At 45.7% G+C, this 21,165-nt stretch overlaps 1 protein-coding gene across 1 annotated transcript in view; it reads left to right on the forward strand.

Annotated features, from left to right (window-relative positions):
• Positions 1-2,611: 2,611 nt before the first annotated feature.
• The window catches only part of LOC129862027 (calcium-independent phospholipase A2-gamma-like), a 37,091-nt gene continuing 18,537 nt past the window's right edge, over positions 2,612-21,165 (forward strand). The window contains exons 1-8 of the mRNA XM_055933316.1: positions 2,612-3,064; positions 3,497-5,009; positions 6,362-6,511; positions 8,421-8,572; positions 8,831-8,925; positions 12,721-12,892; positions 13,124-13,181; positions 13,886-14,080. Of these exons, the coding sequence (XP_055789291.1) occupies positions 3,546-5,009; positions 6,362-6,511; positions 8,421-8,572; positions 8,831-8,925; positions 12,721-12,892; positions 13,124-13,181; positions 13,886-14,080 (2,286 nt within the window). The 5' untranslated portion in view covers positions 2,612-3,064; positions 3,497-3,545. The remainder of the gene's footprint in view (positions 3,065-3,496; positions 5,010-6,361; positions 6,512-8,420; positions 8,573-8,830; positions 8,926-12,720; positions 12,893-13,123; positions 13,182-13,885; positions 14,081-21,165) is intronic.

Here is a 21,165-nt window from a genome sequence, read left to right on the forward strand (position 1 = left end):
ATATTAAGGTAGGCTGTTCTCACTGTTTGTTGGTGGGTGATTGTTCCTGTGTCAGTGCTACACGGGACTGTGACGGTTAGTGTGTTTTGTCAGTTTGTATAGTGTTTTGTTTAATTAAATTCATTATGTCTAATTACCACGCTGCACATTGGTCCTCTGATCCTTCTCGCCTCTCCTCGTCCGAGGAGGAGGAAGAGCTAGACTGCCATTACAGTTTCTGAGCTATCAGAGACAGCAGAGTACGGTTTGTACTTGGCGCCATTCTTCCTCAACACATCTTCCCTCTGCATCAGCTCTTCTCCTTCTTTCTCGCTATCCATAACAATATATATCTGTTCACCACGCTCTTGCTGCGCCTTCATCCCCTGTATTGTCTTCAATACCCAGCTTCTGTTCCTTAGCCGAATTTACTAGTATGGCGATCTATGGCCTCTCCATGCTCGCCATTAAAAATAATCACACGTAGCTGATGCCAAATAACCCTTCTTCTTCTTCTATCCCCTCCACCAGTTCATCTGTTTGAACGGTAATCTGCATTGCTCTGTCATATTGTCAACAACGCAGCATGGTGTATCGTTCAGAAACATACAACATCTATTTTCCATAAAATATATGTTTGAATTTTCTTAACTAGTTTCATTGGGAAGGCAGATAAAGTGTTTGTATGTGAAAATACAGATCCTCGTGCTTAATCTACATTTTTATTTGAGCCAACTTCACCGTTGGCCAGAACCTGGCCAGAAGGGGCACCTGGCCAGAGAGGAAGAGGCAAAGCAAGAGGTTTTGCACCGCCCCAAAATCTGTTGTTGAAAATAAGCTTGCAAAGTGAATATTTTTTTGTATGAAGGTCAATGAGTGTCGAATTTGGTCAACAAAAAATGTAATTGCTAATTTGCTATGTGAGGCTTATTTGATCAAGTAGAAGTTTCGTAATGGTTAGGTCGGTTGTTACGAATGCACTGATATATGTGGATCCATTTGGCATTTCGGCAACTTTGATAAAAAATAGTTTAGCATGGACATTGCCATTGAGGGCTTCCACAATTTTAAAGTAGTCAACTGGGTGGGATATCCTATGAGTTGGAAGCAATCAGCCAAATGAAGAAGAAAATCGACTACTTTAAAATGGAGATAGCCTCAATGGCGCTGCCAATGCTGTCACATACACTATAATGGCACTGACCTAATGTAGCAGGCGTAAAATAAATGCCTGAAACTAGATTCCCTACATACTGGTCTTGACGAGAAGAAAAAAAAACTGTCCGTGGAGGTTCTCTTCTGCACTGTTCAACCAATCCAGTAAATGTGGAGGAGAAGTTAAGATGGCGTGCCGCCTTGTTAACATCCAAAAGCGGAGGTCCCATCACAGGTTCTCTTTCCATTTCCCCCCCAAAACGGAACGTCCGGTTGTTAGGGACTGGGCAGAGGCTATAATAGAGAGAATAGTAATGGTGTCTTTTTGTAGGCACTAACTCCGCCATTGTTCGTTAGAGGAAGACTATGAGTAAAATTTATGCCGTTTTTCTAGGGTTTTTGGATAAACACTGAAAATAAGGTCTGTGGTAAACAGGCTTAGGAGATCTTATGCATATTGTTCTACGAGATAATCTTCATCAACTAATGTCACTTTTTGTGAATTTTAAGAATTTATGTAATAAATAAAAAACACAAATCACATAAAGGCTTCATAACTCATGAAGGTCAATGTTAACTGACTGCTATTATCTCATAGAACAAAACATATAAGATCTCCTAAGCCTGTGTTAACGTCAGACCTTGTTTTCTGCGTTCATAGAGTACCGCAGGATGAGTCATAATACCCATAAAACCTAGCAGTGAAACAAGGAAATTGTTCCAATCGTTTTTCCATCATTCATTTTGCACGTAGGGGATTTTAGAAACGCTTAAAATAAGGTCTTTATTTCGTGTAGGTTTACCCTTGGGTGACGTTTTGATATCCGTGTAAATCTCTCTAGGACAATATAACTTTTATAAATATATTCATTCACCTGTATTTTCCCCCCCAAAATAAAATGCTAATTAGCTAATGTGGTTATTATAATACACTACAAATGCCATGATGATGTGGACGATATTGCCGAATCAGGCAAAGATAAGAATCACTGGATTAACGATCTAATGTTAGCTACATTTTGTAATGATTAAATTGGTTAAATTTCTTTCAATTGACAATTCTGTGAACTCTCTAGTGCAAGTTCTAAATTGACACAATACCTGTTAGCAAATGTGTCAGATAGAGATGACATGCAGGAGTCTTGCATGATGTCTACTTTGATGCATAGCTGTCATCAAGGCAAAGGATGGCTATTTGAAGAATCTCAAATATAAAATATATTTTGATTTGTTTAACACTTTTTTGGTTACTACATGATTCCATATCTGTTATTTCATACTTTTGATGTGTTCACTATTATTCTGCAATGTAGAAAATAGGAAAAATAAAGAAACACTTGAATGAGTAGGTGTTCTAAAACGTTTGACAGGTAGTGCATATCTATTTTAATAGATGTAGGTTTCCGGATGATGCACAATGCTGCCTTGATGGCAACACGACCGAGCGGCGCAGATTACTGTTTGATTTGAGAAGGGCGCTCCTCCCTCTCCGCTTTTGCACGGTCACGTCACGGGCCATAGAACGGTGTCCCGCGGCTCAGCATAATCGAATCTACCCATTTGTTAGAGCAGTCACTAGACTAGACTACTGTAATAGACTCCTAGCTCAGGCCCGTTAGGCAGTCCGGTTCCAAATCGAATGCAAACAACTAACCCGGTTCACCCGGGCCATTAATCGAATTCCCCTCAGTGGGCTGATAGTGGCAGGTGATAAATAGCCAATTGTAGGTCAGATCAAAGACCGCGTGATCATTGTTTTCCTCTGTTTTTTGTCCGTTTTTTTTTGTCCGTGGATATAAACTGTCGAGTCGAATGACTTCAACACACACCAAGAAGCTTGTTGTGAACCGTGTTTACATGTTCGTTTGATTTCGCTGTTACGAGAGTCAATGAATTCTTCAGATTTCCACAAACGGTCAACAAGAAACTGGTATGTTATCATTGCCTGGCTAGACTGTTACATTTAATATAGCTAACGTTACCCGTTTAGTGGCTGTTTCTGGAAAACCGGTAGCTAGCAATTCTAGCTAACTAGCTGTTGTTGTAAACTAGCTAATGTTCATGCATAGATTGCCTACTTCCCCAGCTTTAATCAAAAAGTGCTATAGATATGATTGTAATCCAATGGGATAACACATCTACAACATGGTGATATAACATATATTAACTGCGGTTAGCTAGCACACATTGGTCATTAGGTGCATTTGGAGTTCTGCAATCGACACGCTAGCGCCACTAGTAAGCCATCCAGATAACAGCCGCCTATCCCAGAGCTGGCCTTACCAGTTAGTTACATACATCTCCAATGTGTTGATACTACACAGTACCTCTTTTAGTAATGTTTATTTTTATTGTTCACCAGCTTCATGAAGGAATAAACAAATGAAAGCTGCCTTCCAAGACCAAGAGGGATGTCTCTGAGATGTGTTCCAGATTCTTGTGTGCTTAAAGTAAGCAGAGCAGCGAACTTCTGGCATACACAAGGTCAACGAGCAGCATCACTTCCATTGTCTTCTCAGCAACACCCCCCTTGTAGGTTTGATGTCCAAGCAGGCCTGAGCCACAAAGTTGGCTTTCTCAGCTGGAAGTATACCCACAGCACAAAAAGTAGAATTCGCAATAAGATATGGCTCTCCAGAGCTAGTCATATAAGACACAGGCTTGGCCTCCACACCAGCGCCTACTACTTAAATACATCCACCTCACGCTGGTCCACTGGTCTCAGCCACACCATGTCGCGCTTCAGGAGCACCCTGGACTCCGTCTCCAAGGCGGTGAGCGGGTCACACACTGAGCTCCTCTCCAAGATAGCCCGGCTCAAAGCCAAACCCAAACAGAACGCCATTGAGGCTGGCAAAGTGTTGGCAGCCAGCCCGGAGATGGGGCTAACACCACAGGGTCATGGTACTGTAGGGTACCCAGCCCCAGCTCTAACCCCAGCTCTAACCCCAGCCCCAGCTCTAACCCCAGCCCCAGTTCCTGCCTATACCTCCGCTAACATCACTGTTAATGCTAATGCTACTACACCTTCTCCAATCCCTGCCTCGGTGTCTGCCCCTAGTCCTCCAGGGGACACTACTACAGACACTACTACAGCCACTGCTTCTACACCCACACCTACTCTATCTCCAACACTTACACCTACTCCATATCTTACACCTGGCCCTACTCCTGGCATTAACACAAGCGCCCCTCCCATTGCCACCCCTCGCCCCAACATTGCCAGGGCAAATGCTGCTGTCTCAGGCCCCAGTATCCAGGAAGTCAGACAGAGGGTGCAGCGTGCAGCATCCACTGTCCCAACCACTGTGGCCACCAACGGGACCTCCAAAAGGCTGGAGCAGGTCAAATCACCACTACCAACAGAGAGTAGTGCACCTGAGAGAGCCACCACCACAGTCTCCCAACAGACCACAACACAACTCTTCCATCCCAGCTCCTTCTCTGTTAACCTGGATGAGACATACAACTACCTGTCCCACCACGTGAACTCGTACTTCAGCAGCATAACAAAGTCTGATGAGGAGAAAGCGCAAAACACAGACCGTGGTTCCACTGACCTCCTGCCGATGTCAGACAAAACGTCCTCAGGGTCTGCTGCTGCACCCGTAAGTTCCCCATCTTCTAAAAAGGGTATCGGCCGTTACCTATCCTACTCTGGTGACACTGTACAGGCCTTTGTAGGGAGCTACATTGCTCCCCTGGTCCCCAGGTTCAGCAGGGCGGCTGCTGAACCCAAGAGTGCTGCTGTAGAGCAGAAGAGGCTGAAGGCAGAAGAGGCAGGGGCAAAGCCATGGCAAGGAGAGGTGGCGGTGAATACAGAACAGAAGGCTGCAGAGGAGAGGGCCAAGAGACTGCTGCTCCAAAGAGAGAAGGTAGGCCTACATTATACCGTCTGTCAAGGGTCTGACTGTTTGGAATCATGTTGAAAAGGAATGGGACCTGTTGATGCATGACAGACAGACTAGGTGAATCCAGGTGAAAGCTATGATCCCTTATTGATGTCACTTGTTAAATCCACTTCAATCAGTGTAGATGAAGGGGATGAGACAGTTTAAAGAAGGATTTTTAAGCCTTAAGACAATTGAGACATGGATTGTGTATGTGTGCTTCAGAGGGTGAAAGGGCAAGACAAAAGAGTAAGTGCGGGGTTTGAACGGGGTATGGTAGTAAGTGCCAGGCGCACCGGTTTGTCAATAACTCGTTTTTTGTCACTACTGTGGCCTGTTTTCATATCAATACAACAACATACACAGGCAAAATACACCTGTTTACTAGGCTGTCGATTCCAGAAGGCTCACACCCAGGGTTATTTTTGAAGAGGGATTCTAGGAACCCTCTATCTAGCACATCGTGCCACTGTCACATCATACGTTGGAGTCACAACTGGTGTGACATGAGTCCTGGCAACGTTCCACCATAGGCTATACCCTCCATATACAACTATGTCATGTAGGCATCAGTGGAGGCTGCTGAGGGGAGGACGGCTCATAATAATGTCTAGAACGGAGCCAATGGAATGGCATCAAACACATGGAACCATGTGTTTAATGTTTTTGATTCCACCAATAATTCTGCTCCAGCCGTTACTACGAGCCCGTCCTCCCCACTTATTCTGCTCCAGCCGTTACTACGAGCCTGTCCTCCCCACTTATTCTGCTCCAGCCGTTACTACGAGCCCGTCCTCCCCACTAATTCTGCTCCAGCCGTTACTACGAGCCTGTCCTCCCCACTTATTCTGCTCCAGCCGTTACTACGAGCCCGTCCTCCCCACTAATTCTGCTCCAGCCGTTACTACGAGCCTGTCCTCCCCACTTATTCTGCTCCAGCCGTTACCACGAGCCCGTCCTCCCCACTAATTCTGCTCCAGCCGTTTCCATGTAGCCCGTCCTCCCCACTTATTCTGCTCCAGCCGTTACTACGAGCCAGTCCTCCCCATTTAAGATGCCAGCGACCTCCTGTGGTAGGAGAAGAAATCCTCTTAACATTCTAGCAATATAGATGGTTTTTGGTTCTTACAAAATAAACTGTTTCAGGCTTATAGACCGGTCATTTTAGAGCAAGCACCCCTAAATACATGTAAAGTGCAAATGTAGGTAGGTTGTGTCTGAGTTATTGACATCATGGCTAAGTCAAGTAATAATAAATGAGGTATTAGATAAGCCAGACTTAACTTGTTGTTGTGGTGATTGAGAAAGTGTCTAACCTGTGTGTGATCTGTTCCTAGATCATAGCTAGGGTGAGTGTGGACAACCGGACCCGGTCCCTGGTCAAGGCGTTAAACCGAGCGTCTGATGTCAGGGTCTACATCAACAGAGTGGAGGAGCTCAGCTATCATCTACTGGAGTTTCCAGAGACCCGCGGCGCGGCTGTCAAGGTGGGCTGGCTGACTGCTGTAAACGCCTATCGTATCAGCATGGTCAGAAAATCAATGTTTCACTAATGTGGATTTGAACTTAATGGGGGGGGGGGGAAATGGCACTATTTACTGCTGTTCAGTAGTTTGGACACACACACACACACACACACACACTAACAACTGTATTACAGCAGTGTCTCACATCTCTCCAGTACAGCAGTGTTTTTCTGCATACATAATCATTTAAGTCATTTAGCAGACGCTCTTATAATCATGTTGTCTGGTGAGAATATCTGGGGCGGCTGTTCTGTTTGTGTTACTCTTTTGGGTTCTGTCCAAATGGTACCGTATTCTCTATATAGTGTACTACGTTTGACCAGGGCACGTCCTTAAGCTCTCTGACTTGCTACATGTCAACTTTTGCTATGGCTAGAGGCGAAAGAAACACACACCTGTGTAGGCGAGGTGCTGGCTAGCGGAGTAGAACACTTGGAAAGGAGAGCCGGACACTCTAGGAGCTCCGACGCAATAAATGAATAACCTAATAACCAACGTTTCGACGCTGATGAAATGTTGGTTATTAGGTTATTTAAATGATTGAATCTGAGCTCCTATAGTGTCCGGCTCTCCTTTTCCTTTCCAACTTTTGCTATGACAACAGTTTAGCCAACATAGTGCTTGTATAAGATAAAGTCATAAATTGAGAGAAATGTGTTCCTATATAACTTTGTATGTGGGCCTATACACTGAGTGACAAAACGTTAGGAACACCTTCCTAATATTGAGTTCACCCTCTTTTTGCCTTCAGAACAGCCTCAATTCCTCCGGGCATGGACTCTCTAGTGTAGATGGCGTTCCACAGGGATGCTGGCCCATGTTGACTCCAATGCTTCCCTCAGTTTTGTCAAGTTGGCTGGATGTCTTTTCTGTGGTGGAACATTCTTAATACACACAGGAAACTGTTGAGCTTGAAAAACCCAGCAGCGTTGCAGTTCTTGACACACTCAAACCGGTGCGCCATACCCCGCTCAAAGGCACTTCAATATTTTGTCTTGTCCATTCACCATCTGAATGCCACACATACAGAATACGTCTCAGGGCTTAAAATTCCTTCTTTAACCTGTCTCCTCCCCTTCATCTACACTGATTGAAGTGAATTTAACAGGTGACATCAATACTGGATGATAGACTTCAGCTGGATTCACCTGATCAGTCTATGTCATGGAAAGAGCAGGTGTTCATAATGTTTTGTACACTCAGTGTATGTTCCCTTATCATCATGCAGGTTATTTACATTACACATACCTGTATCTGTAGGGACTGTCCCATTGGACAACTTAACCCAAGGCCATTGTTTCTGGCCTGAGGAAGCATTGGTTAACCTCGTGAACAGTGCTCAACTGAGGATACAGTAGAGTGTTTTTAAAGTCTGTTCAGTTACAGTATAGTAATGTCTAACCACTGGTCACAGATGGTGCGTGCTATTTCCTCTAAGGTGTTGTTTGTATTAAGGTCAATGTGTGTGTATGCTGGAGGCATGACCTCTGTTCCCCAGGAGTCACATGTACTAAATGCGTACCCTACTGTATGCATGCCACTCGCTGTACTCTGTTGCTTTGGATAAAAGCTTCTGCTAAGTTTGTGTTTGCTGAACTTTTTAATACCAGGGACTGGTGCACTATGGTTCCTTCTTCCTTGGGGGCAGGTTTGGTCCACATTCTTTTTTTACATTTTCACTTAGTAAATTCATGAAGTAAACTTAAATTCCAATTCTTTACCACGCTTATTTGAGAAGAATGTGCAATTTCAGCGTAGTTCCTGAATTGACTGATTTGAAAACGACTTACATTAGTTCTAGAACTGACCATATGGATGTCAGTGATGTCAACTATATATTGTTATATCTTGCTGTGTGTGTGGCCCTCAGGAGAAGGCGATCCCTTGCCTACTGCGTCTCCGCCAGGCTGAGGACCCGTCTCTGAAGGCAGCAGTCAGGGAGGCCCTCACTCTGGTGGGATACACCAACCCTGTCAAGGGCCAGGGGATCAGGGTCCTGTCCATCGACGGAGGGGGAACCAGGTACAGTAGGGTGTGTGTGTGTGAAGGAAAGGGTAGCATGTGAGGGGAAAAAAGGAAAATAAGAGAGCTAGTAAGAGCGATGGAAAGACTGTTGCCATCGTTCACCACGTTCAAGTTTATCCAATGTTTTCCATTTGAATGTGTGTGTCACTGGCGGATGTTGTTATCTGTGTTATTACTTCGTCCCCACTCACTTTTACATACCGTAGAGAATCTATATCAGTACTCTTCATGATGTGTGTGTTTTCTGCTGTCCAGGGGACTGATTGCCCTTCAGACTCTGCAGAAACTGGAAGCCCTGACGGGAAAACCCATCTACCAACTGTTTGATTACATCTGTGGTGTCAGCACAGGTATGTTGCATTGTCCTCCTAACCAACTTTATCTCTGGCTAATAGTGTGTTAGCGAGAGGAGGGCGTGTTAGCGAGAGGAGGGCGTGTTAGCGAGAGGAGGGCGTGTTAGCGAGAGGAGGGCGTGTTAGCGAGAGGAGGGCGTGTTAGCGAGAGGAGGGCGTGTTAGCGAGAGGAGGGCGTGTTAGCGAGAGGAGGGCGTGTTAGCGAGAGGAGGGCGTGTTAGCGAGAGGAGGGCGTGCTAGCGAGAGGAGGGCGTGCTAGCGAGAGGAGGGCGTGCTAGCGAGAGGAGGGCGTGCTAGCGAGAGGAGGGCGTGCTAGCGAGAGGAGGGCGTGCTAGCGAGAGGAGGGCGTGCTAGCGAGAGGAGGGCGTGCTAGCGAGAGGAGGGCGTGCTAGCGAGAGGAGGGCGTGCTAGCGAGAGGAGGGCGTGCTAGCGAGAGGAGGGCGTGCTAGCGAGAGGAGGGCGTGCTAGCGAGAGGAGGGCGTGCTAGCGAGAGGAGGGCGTGCTAGCGAGAGGAGGGCGTGCTAGCGAGAGGAGGGCGTGCTAGCGAGAGGAGGGCGTGCTAGCGAGAGGAGGGCGTGCTAGCGAGAGGAGGGCGTGCTAGCGAGAGGAGGGCGTGCTAGCGAGAGGGCAGCTTGCAGGGTGGATCATTCTAAACAGAGCAGAGTGCTCACTGCTCCTCCCAGTCAGCTCTGTACTGGGACTGAACCCAGACTCAGGTTCCTGCTCTGCTCAGTCCCATGGCTTACCCAGGTTCCTGCTCTCTGATGTGTACCCTGCACTGCATGCCAGGACACAGGCATTATGGCACATTAGGGGGCAAATCTTTAGTCTTGTTGTCATTTTCTTTTGTACTGTTGTGGGCAAGCTCTTAATTCAACAGAGCTCCTCTCTTATTTCAGACTTCATTAATGGTCTCCAGTTTATATAATACTAGAAGGTAGATGACTGGTGTATTTTGAGTGCCAGAGAAGGGAAGAAAAAAAAATGTAATGGAATAATTTTGTATAATTTTTTTTCTTTGTTTATTCTTTCCCAGTAGCGGAAAAAGAAGATTAAACGTTACATAAAAAATAGAACAGCTATTGAAGGATTTGACTACTGTGGCTGACAATGGAAATCCTTATCAGACCTACATAATCTACTGGCAGTTGTCATGTTTTGTCTGTCTATTTATATATGACAGAAAAAAACATTTTTATTTAACTAGGCAAGTCGGTTAACAACAAATTCTTAAGTACAATGACGGCCAAACCCGGACGACGCTGGGCCAATTGTGCGCCGCTCTATGGGACTCCCAATCACGGCCGGTTGTGATACAGCCTGGATTCGAACCAGGGTGTCTGTAGTGATATCTCAAGCACTCCGATGCGGTGCCTTAGACCTCTGCGCCACTCGGGAGGCCCAATATAATATTGTAGTACTCTCAACCACCACAAGGTGGTGCTGTTTACCATAACCCCCTGCTCTTCCTCTCAAGGTCCATCATGGCCTGACCATTTCTCTCATTTTAGGAAGCCTAATGTTTTCCCTCTCACAAAGCGCTACCCTACAGCTGCCACCAAACCTCTATCTTCCCCGGCCATGCTCTCTGTCTGTCTCCCCCTCTCCGTATCCATTGTCCCTAATCCGTTCCAGTTGGAGGTAGACAGCCACGCCCTTGGCTCACAGAAGGTCTGTGTGCGTGTGTTTCTGCGTGTGTTTCTGCGTGTGTTTCTGCGTGTGAGACTGCTGGCCAGTGTGTTAGCGTATCTGGTGGAGGGGATTACCTTGACTAAGTAAAGTGCTTTAAACTTTAACATTAAGGACAGCCACCACGTTTGGAGTTGGCTGCCCGTCTCGCTCTGGGCACGATGGTCTGGCTGGCTGGCACACCCTGGGTTCACCCTGTCATGCCAGTTTTGGGACAGGGGCCTGTCTTCTTGGATAGTGGCTGGCAGCAGCTGGGGGGTGGGTGGGGGACATCCTCTCCCCAGGTGGGGTTTGGGCCCCAGAGAGAGTTCAGCAGGAAGGCAGGCACAGATTTGGGTTGTTGGGTTAGGATTGAGCTGCTGTTAGTATTGGTTGGGTTGGTATTGTGGAGCTGCTAGCAGGCGGCCTGGGTCAGGTGACTGGTGATGGGTGTGGGAAATGCTACTGGAGAAACAGCGAGACATGGGGTTTGTGTTTTGGCTGTTAGCGGAGGTGTTTACAGAGCAGGAGACTTGTCTTGTCTACAGAGCAGGAGACTTGTCTTGTCTACAGGGCAGGAGACTTGTCTTGTCTACAGGGCAGGAGACTTGTCTTGTCTACAGGGCAGGAGACTTGTCTTGTCTACAGGGCAGGAGACTTGTCTTGTCTACAGGGCAGGAGACTTGTCTTGTCTACAGGGCAGGAGACTTGTCTTGTCATGTACATCACTATATGGTCATAGCACCTGTAGACGCTAGCAGTGATCTGCTTGTCACTGGTTGTTTTTTTTGGTGGCCATTTTAATCCCAGCCAGTGTCTGTGGATTGATCATCCCTGGGTAATGATACCCATAACGGATGATCCTACAGACAATTAGCCTCCTATCCAGTTTGCCTCTTGCTCCGTAAAGCCCCAGACCCTGATGCTATTTGAAATCTTTCAAATAGTTTGAGCGTTTCCTCTAGCGTGCCTGGGGGGCCAGATGTACATGGGTTTCTGTTTTGGGACTATTCTGTTTGAACCCAGGTCTGCCCCTGATGTATACGTCTCCTGATGTACTGGCCTGTCTCCTGGTAGCGCCTCCATGCTCTGGACACTACGCTGACAGACACAGCAAACCTTTTTGCCACAGCTCGCATTGATGTGCCATCCTGGATGAACTGCACTACCTGAGCCACTTGTGTGGGTTGTAGACTCTGTCTCATGCTACCACTAGAGTGAGAGCACCGCCAGCATTCAAAAGTGACCAAAACATCAGCCAGGAAGCATAGGAACTGAGAAGTTGTCTGTGGTCACCACCTGCAGAACCATTCCTTTTTTGGGGGTGTCTTGCTAATTGCCTATAATTTCCACCTTTTGTCTATTCCATTTGCACAACAGCATGTGAAATTTATTGTCAATCAGTGTTGCTTCCTAATTGGACAGTTTTATTTCACAGAAGTGTGATTGACTTGGATTTACATTGTGTTGTTTAAGTGTTCCCTTTATTTTTTTGAGCAATATATATATATCACCATTTATGGCCTTTAATGCAGGGCCGACAGACAATTTCCTTATCCCCATTCTACTTGCCTCTTCCATTTTTGTGGTAATGCTGCAATTAGCTGGTTTTAATATTAGGGTTTGTTTTATAGTGTCTAGTTATAAGGGGTAGGGTTTGTTTTATAGGGTGTAGTTATAAGGGGTAGGGTTTGTTTTATAGTGTAGTTATAAGGGGCAGGGTTTGTTTTATAGTGTCTAGTTATAAGGGGCAGGGTTTGTTTTATAGGGTCTAGTTATAAGGGGCAGGGTTTGTTTTATAGGGTCTAGTTATAAGGGGCAGGGTTTGTTTTATAGGGTCTAGTTATAAGGGGTAGGGTTTGTTTTATAGGGTCTAGTTATAAGGGGTAGGGTTTGTTTTATAGGGTCTAGTTATAAGGGGTAGGGTTTGTTTTATAGGGTCTAGTTATAAGGGGTAGGGTTTGTTTTATAGGGTCTAGTTATAAGGGGTAGGGTTTATCCATGTTTCTCCTCAGGCCTCGATCTGAAAATGTGTTGGTGTTATTGGACTAACAAATAATGATCTTTAAAATGTACATCCTCTGTCCTGTGTGGCTGAATATCCTGCTGTTCTCACTCTGTCAGGTTCCATCCTGGGCTTCATGCTGGGTGTATTCCAGATCCCTCTAAATGAGTGTGAGGTGCTCTACAGGAAGCTGGGTTCTGACGTCTTCAAGCAGAACGTCATCGTGGGAACCGTCAAGATGGGCTGGAGCCACGCCTTCTACGACTCTGAGACCTGGGAGAACATCCTCAAGTCAGTATTTAATATAATGGAATAGATTAACTTCATGAATTAAGAACAGCACAGCAGATCAATTCCTCTCAAAGCTCATTGGTGGAGATGATCAAATGTCCCTTCCTCTGACTTCCTCCAATGAGCTTTGAGGGGACTGGAGAAAACGAGTACAGAGGAAGCAAGGATTTTAAGGCTAGTAACTTGTTCAGACAGCCCCAGACTAAGCTCTCCTTTCATTTTCTCCCACAGAGAAAAAATGGGCTCTGATCTGATGGTGGAAACATCAAGAAACCCCAAATGCCCAAAGGTGAGTTTTTGTAACATGGCGTGACTAACAGTGTGGAGCTGGCAAACACACACACCCTCACGGTTGCTGAGGGAGGACCATGAAAAGGAAGTTCTTCCGTCTCTTAATAATGAGGTCACTGAGAAAGCCCCTGGCCATCGTCTCACTGGCTGGCTGGAACCATTTCTACCACACACACACTTCTACTGCTGCAGCTCCGGTGGCTCGACTGACACAGAATCCACACATACACTAGTTCCATGTACGACAGCCAGGCTGAGGCTAGGCAGTGAAATAATAATGAGGTGTTTGGTAAGGATTACACTGTATGTGTCAGAATACGTGCTTGTCTGTGGTGTTATTAGGCTTTTATAACATCTGACAGTGTAATGACTAACAGTTGTATAGATTTAATTTCAATCATTCCTCAGAGCATTACTGTGTTCTAAAGTATGTTTATGGCTCTAAATGTTGTCACTACGGTAATATAACTTCTATAGTAGTGCATTTGTGGTGTTCTGCTTTTAATGTTATTGTCCTATTTAATGTAAATGCCACCCTTCCTGTTTCTCTTATGGGGACTAAGTGGATATAGCAACACATTCTATTAATGCCACTCTTCTTCAATACAGGGTTATGTACATTGACATTTTAAATCACCATCAGCTTTATCAAATGGGGCCAAATGGAAAAACAAAACATGTCATGTACCCTCTTACCACCAGATGGCAGCAGTGAGTACCATCGTGAACAGGGGCACTCCTCTGAAGGCCTATGTGTTCAGGAACTATAACCTGCAGCCAGGGGTGCGCTCCCACTACCTGGGGGGCTGTGAACACAAGCTGTGGCAGGCTGTCAGAGCGTCCTCCGCTGCCCCAGGGTACTTCCAGGAGTTTGCCCTGGGACACGACCTTCACCAGGTAAGACGAGTTTTAAAAACCCTAATGCTTTGTCCCTCACAATGCTCTACACTACAGCTGCCACCAATACACCAATATCTTCCCTGGCCTCGCTCTCTCTCCTGTCTGCCTTCCCTATTCCACATCCCTTTTCCCTCATCCTCTCCGGTTAGAGGGATCCAGCACTTAGCTCTCTGACGGCCTGTGTAGTTTACGACTTAGTGTTAATATATTATACAAGGGGTGGTTCTAATGCTGATTGGTTATCAACCACATTCCAGCCGGTGTCTATTCCACAAGTTACCACCAGCTAAATCTATTATGTTAAAATGCCCATTTACTCTGTTCCATCTGACTGCACAATCCACTGTCTCATCAGCCCAGCCAAGCAATTTATAAACTTGATCTCCACTATAAAAAACAGACATTATCTCACATTTCTTTTAGACCAACAGGCTTCAACAGCGGAGATTTGTATAAACCCTGCTGTCTGTCTCTCCGACATTTACAACATTGTTTCAATATTCAAATTGGATCTCCAGCTGTCCCATAGTAATGAACGTGTTGGGAGTCAGGACATGGCAGACTGCTTTACTCAGCCAGTTGAAATCATGAATCAGCATAATTTTTATGGATGGACACAAAGACTAGAAGAAAACAGGTGAGATGAAGTGCAGCTAGTTTGCAGTCATTCCAGCTTCAGTTTGAAGTGATTGTGTTAGCTGTGTTGTTGGCTAGCTCCTCTGAACAACAGTGTTCTGACAAGTGAGCGCATTTTCTAAGCCAGGCGAAATCGCACCTCATTAGCTCATTGTTATGGATGTGTGCAAATAAATGTCACTAGAAAACAGCTTGAACAAATACAGCTACTTCGTTATTTTGGCTGCACTGTTTGACATGACTAAGTTAGCTGTAGTTGACTAACAAGCAAGGGATAAGAACGTTACCAGCCAGTATGGAAATGAACCATTTAGAACGAACGACTTGGGTCGCGTCCAAAGATGCAGAACAGAAAGACAATGACTGAGGCGCGTCTCTGGTAACCGAACCGATAGAACGAACGACCAGCCTGCTTGGGTAGCAACCCTAGATTTGTGTCGGGACTATATCTTGTGGAAGGATGAAATGGTATGAATTAATTCATCAAAATAATGTTTTTAATGAAAATATGTAAGTCATTATTTTAATATGTTGGTAACCATTGTATAAAAGTGATAATGCCCTCAGCCGGTGTTTGGAGGATATACTGTCACGTTTGGCTGGCGCTCGACTTTGTTTCGGGCCAAACACCCGTGCCAATATATCCTCCAAACCTGCATTACCACTTAAATAATGTATACCACTTAATGCAAAGTGACATAGGCCTACAGCACAGAAAGTATACTGCATAAATGTTTTATAGTGTATGTGATTTGCACCAGAACCTTGGTGTTGCTATCTCCACACTCTTACCAACTGAGTCATACAGGACCAAGGGTCTAACACGGTCAGTATGGACGGGGGTTGATGTAGGCGTTGTAACAGGATTATTATTCATGGTAGAATACTTCAGGATGTGTCCTTCGCAGCAGCCTGGATTTAAAGGACTGAGGTTTGTTTATGGCCTCCCTCCAGTCTGTTCCTGCTTCACATTATCCTGGATCATCCCAATTTCCTCAATACACTTCAGGAGTTTTGGTTTCATGTGAAAACCATCAGCGTGGTAAAATGGAGGAGCTCAATCCCTCTCCCGTCAGTGTTTGTTTGTTTCCAGGCAGTTCCATTTGGACGGAGAGCAGGAAGAGTCGGTCAAACTAACGGTTTGGTACCCTATCCCTTAAATAGTGCACTACTTTTGACCGGAGTCCTATTAGTGTAGTGCATAGGAAATAGGGTGGTGTTTGAGACGCAAGCCTGCCTGAGATACTTAACGTCAATATCCATTCTAAATAGGCATCTAAAGACGCATTCCATTAGACAGGAGAAGAGCACTGCAACAACAAATACCTACATCCTGACTCCTCTCCCTCCACTCAGCTATTTTACTGATCAATAATATTATGTCCCCTCTTCCGCCCACACACACACACACACACACACACACACACACAGTGCTGGGTGGGGCTTATTCATCAGTAAGCCCATCTGGCTTGCTACTAGAGACATCAGATCATGTCTCTCTTCAACCCCAGGTGAATGATGTGTGGGGTTTCATGTCTGCCTGGGCTTGACATCTCATAATGTAATCCTGGCAATATCCTCCCAATTGGCTTAGGAAACACACACATTTTACATCAAAGGTGGAATCCTGTGCTCCCAACACTCTTAATTGGAATTGGTGTAAGTTCTCTAGGTGAGTGGGGAACTCTCTGGCTGGTATATGAAATAGAATGGTTGATGACCTCGCTACTTCCTGGTCTCATCTCTCCCAGAGACACACACACAGACACACAGACACACAGACACACAGACACACAGACACACAGACACACAGACACACAGACACTCACACTCACACTCACACTCACACTCACACTCACACTCACACTCACACTCACACTCCTCATCCCACACTGTCTGACTGCTACATCTACATCAGCCTCGTTAAAATAGAGAAGCAAGCAGACAACCTCCATTATGGATGTTTGTCAAATCTCTGCTAGCCCGCTAGGTGCTTTCTAACTGGGGAAGCTCTTTCCTCTAACTGGGGAAAGTGGGTCACCTTAGTACTTAAAATGTAAAAACGACACCTGGGTTTCAACAAGGTCTCGTGATCCATTACTTTACATTGGGGTTGCATTGGGGTAAGATTGAATCATGACATTTTCTCAATTCCATAATCTTTCATAATTTCTCCAGTCCAATAAGCAATATTTAGAAGCCCACCAGCAGTCCGATACCCTTCTTCTGGTTGAGTGGATGTTTTTCTGAAGCGACGCGTCTGCATGAAATGGCGTCTGTGTGTGTGATGTCAGAATTCCCCAGTGAGGGAGTCATAGGTCGCCCTTCCGTTACCTCTCAACCCCGAAACAATCGTCGCCTTGTGTCGGAAGTGCCATAAAACAGCCATGTCCATGTGCTGAATGAATGCCGGGAAATTCTGGAATTCTCAAGCAACCATTTCAAGATTGTTTTGATTGCGCTTTAATTTCTTTCCATATTCAGCAGCCCTGGATTGGTGGACATTTTAAGCTCTAACTGACAGGATTCTGATTCTAGAACTGTGGTAAACAGTGGAGAAAGAAGACCTTTGAAGCAGAGGAGCTACAGCGCTATTACATCACGACACTACAACCATAGAGAGAATGCCTCTCTGGTGGAGGAAGAGAAGAGGGAGGAGCCATACCACATTAAAGCTGCTATTATCCCTCTAAAGACCACAGAACTAGAAGACTTCAGAAGTTGACAGAGGATACCAGGATGCCAGCCAGGGAATGCCATGCATGGAGAACTGAAGAACGGTCAGACATCTCCCTTGGCGGTGGGCAGGAATGGGGCATGTTTGTGTGGCAATCTCCTGTCTCACACGGTGCTGTCCCAAACAGAAAGACTCCTCACTGGCCTGGCAGAATGAATACTAGCCCTCTATACATACTTACTACACTCTATACAGTCTATACATTCACTGTCACTCACATGGACGGGAGAGGATGAGAACTAAGAATGAAGCGTTGAAGAGAGGGCTTCAGAAAATGTTCAGTTAAAAACCTTTAAGATAAAGACATTTTGAGTATGTGGTTTCACCTGCTTCAAGTACCAGTGTACTACTGAAATATTGAATATGTAGGCTATTATCTAGTATTGCTAGTAAACCTGGCAGAGTTTATTTCTTTCTGTGTTGTCATTGGCCAGAAGGGATGCTATTATCAGCCTTGTGCTGATGAGGCAGACAGGGAGGAGGGCTTGGTGAGGGGGGCTAGGGGAGAAGTAGAGGGGGGGCTAGGGGACAAGTGGAGGGGGGGGCTAGGGGACAAGTGGAGGGGGGGGCTAGGGGACAAGTGGAGGGGGGGGCTAGGGGACAAGTGGAGGGGGGGGCTAGGGGACAAGTGGAGGAGGGCTAGGGAGAAAGGACAGGAAGGAGGGACGGGGGAGAAGTGGAGGAGGGATAGGGGATAAATAAGTGCTTTGGGCTCTGTCTGCTCCTCTCCTCAGGGCTTGCTCTCCTCCTGTGTTAAACCCTGGAGGAACATGGAGCTTTTCCACCAGGCTACTATCCAACTCCTGTATCCCTCTATTCCCTTATAGACACTGTCTCCCTGGTATTCACACATTCACTCTGTTATTGCAGACACACATTACACTCTCTTCCCATCTCTTTCTCAGACACACTACACACCGCAGGAGGTGGGTGGCACCTTAACTGGGGAGGACAGGCTCGTGGTAATGGCTGTAGCGGAGTAAGTGGAATTGTATCAAATACATCAAACTTAGGGGTTCCATGTGTTGGTGCCATTCAATTATGTCCTTTCGAGCTGTTATTATGAGCCGTCCTCCCCTCAGCAGCCTCCACTGATACACACACACACACTATGCCACCCACCTGGTTGTGCTAGCACACTTCTTTAGGCATTAGGCTAGTCCACTGATATACATTGACTGACTGCTGTGTGAGAACCTGCCTCCCTCCATCACTCTCTCTATCCCTAACCCCCTTATCCCTCACAGTACTACCTCTGCACCAGCCATCTCTCTGGAGTGGCTCAAATGAGATTTTCTCATAGAAATCTCTGCGTTGAAGCCGCTGTTGTAAAACGGGCTGTCCGTCGATCACGTATTAATACATTCATATGTGAGTTCAGTCACTTAGACCTGTACTTCCACTGATCTCCCCTGGGACATTTCTGATTCATGCACTTGGGAAATCACTTTGCTTTATTTATTATAATGGGACTGTGAAAATGTGCCATATGAATATGAGGCAGCCAAATATGACCTATTGCCTAAGAGGGTACTGTCACATGTCAGGGGTCACAGCAGGAGAAGCGGATAATTCAGTGCTCTCGGGTGGGTGGGTGGGAGAGACTCAATTGCTTTTCCTAACCTGAGGGCATATTTGTCACTCCGTGTCTCTGTCTCACACAGATGAATACTTCATCCCTCTCCATTTTCTTCGTGGGAGGACGGCTTGGACCTCATTCTGACCCTTCTGTCCTCTCAGGTCAAAGGTCAAATAGGAGAACCAGGCTGCGTAATTACATAATGTGGCATGGAGACCTTTTGGTTTGACTTGGCCACTCATTCTTAGATGATGATGATGATGATGATGGTGGTGACATCACACTAACACCATTGTATGTCTGTCTCATCCTCGTTGGTGAAAGGGACTATGGATTAGTTGTTATCTGGACAATTGATTCATTGAACAGCCTGATTTATTCACTTGATCAGATGGATAGATATTATTTAAGGTTGTGTATCTGCTTTAACGAACACCCTTGATTTAGCAAACCTTGTTCAATATACTTGTGATTACATAGCTAAGAGTTGGTTTAATCTGGACAATGAATCAATAGAACAGACAGATTAATTCACTTGATTGCGTAGTAAACATGATTTTATACCTGTTTGATCTTAACATCCTGAGTTGAACAGGAAGACTCATGCTAAACCTTATTCAGTATATCCGTGAGGGCCTAGCTGAATATGCTCGTGGAGGCTGAAGGATCGGCTCCTGAAAACAGGGCTGCTATTGTAACACACACTAGGTAGCATCCATCAGATGGTCCATAATGATTTATGTAACCTCTCCCCAATTAAACCGTGTTTAAGCTTCAGTGCCAAAGTCTTTATGGGTAAATCAAGGCAGCAGCACTGGGCTCCAGCTCTGCCTAAAGTAGGGCACTATATAGGGAATAGAGTGCACTATGGTACTCAGCCAGACGTTCTGAGAGCAGCTCCTAATGACCAGAACAGCTGACTGGAGCTGAAAAGAGTGAATGCAGCATGGAACACATGTACTGGACCCGTCTCTTTGGACCAGAGTGTCCCATGTGCTGTGACCACTCATCTTGGCCCTCACCCAAGGGGCTATTGGCGCATAGCTGAGAGGGAGGGAGAGGGAGGTATGGGGAGAGGGATGGAGAGACTCATATATATATATTGTGAGGAGGAAGTTGCTAATAGGCGCTGACAAACGCTGATGCGTGAAATGACTTTTACTGATCACAACGCTAGATGGGAATTGGGTTCTATCTAAATCACACCCCCTAAAAAACAGCTTAGTGGAACAATGCAGATAAGCCAACAGGTCTTGGTAGTAATGGCAGCAGAATTAATTTGAAGTAGGAACTAACCGTCTCTTAAATTGTAGCTATTTATTTTTTTATCCTTTCATCTCTTCTCGTATATATGATCTTAATGGAACGTATTCTGCTACTTCTTCTTTTACACACTAATTCCGTTTAATTCGCCAATATCTTAGCAGTCAAACATGCTCCCACAGGTGCAGGCAGAGCCTTATTAGCTAGTAGGAATCTTGTGGCCTGACTAAAACAAGTCTGATGTGTGTATCATCCATTAGTGCCTGAAGGAGAGAGAACAACACCAGAGGAGGAATGTTGCCCCAGGAGGAGTATAAGGACAAGATCTGTCTTTTAACACCAGACCAGCAAACATATTACACTATATATACAAAACAATGTTTATTATTCAATTCAAATGATTGGATTCGGCTATTTCAGCCACACCCGTTGCTGACTGGTGTATAAAATCGAGCACACAGCCATGCAATCTGCATAGACAAACATTAGCACTGTCATAGGATGCCACCTTTCCAACAAGTCAGTTTGTCAAATTTCTGTCCTGCTAGAGCTGCCCCGGTCAACTGTAAGCGCTATTATTGTGAAGTGGAAACGTCTAGGAGCAACAATGGCTCAGCCACGAAGTGGTAGGCCATACAAGATCACAGAACAGGACCGCATAGTGCTGTAGCGTGTCTGTCCTTGGTGAAACATTCCCTACCGAGTTCCAAGCTGCCTCTGGAAGCATCATCAGCACATTAACAGTTTGTTGGGAACTTAATGAAATGGGTTTCCATGGCCGAGCAGCCGCACACAAGCCTAAGATCAACATGTGCAATGCCAAGCATTGGCTGGAGTGGTGTAAAGCTCACCGCCATTGGACTCTGG

This window comes from Salvelinus fontinalis, chromosome 9 (assembly GCF_029448725.1).
Source record: "Salvelinus fontinalis isolate EN_2023a chromosome 9, ASM2944872v1, whole genome shotgun sequence".
Lineage (NCBI taxonomy): Eukaryota > Metazoa > Chordata > Actinopteri > Salmoniformes > Salmonidae > Salvelinus > Salvelinus fontinalis.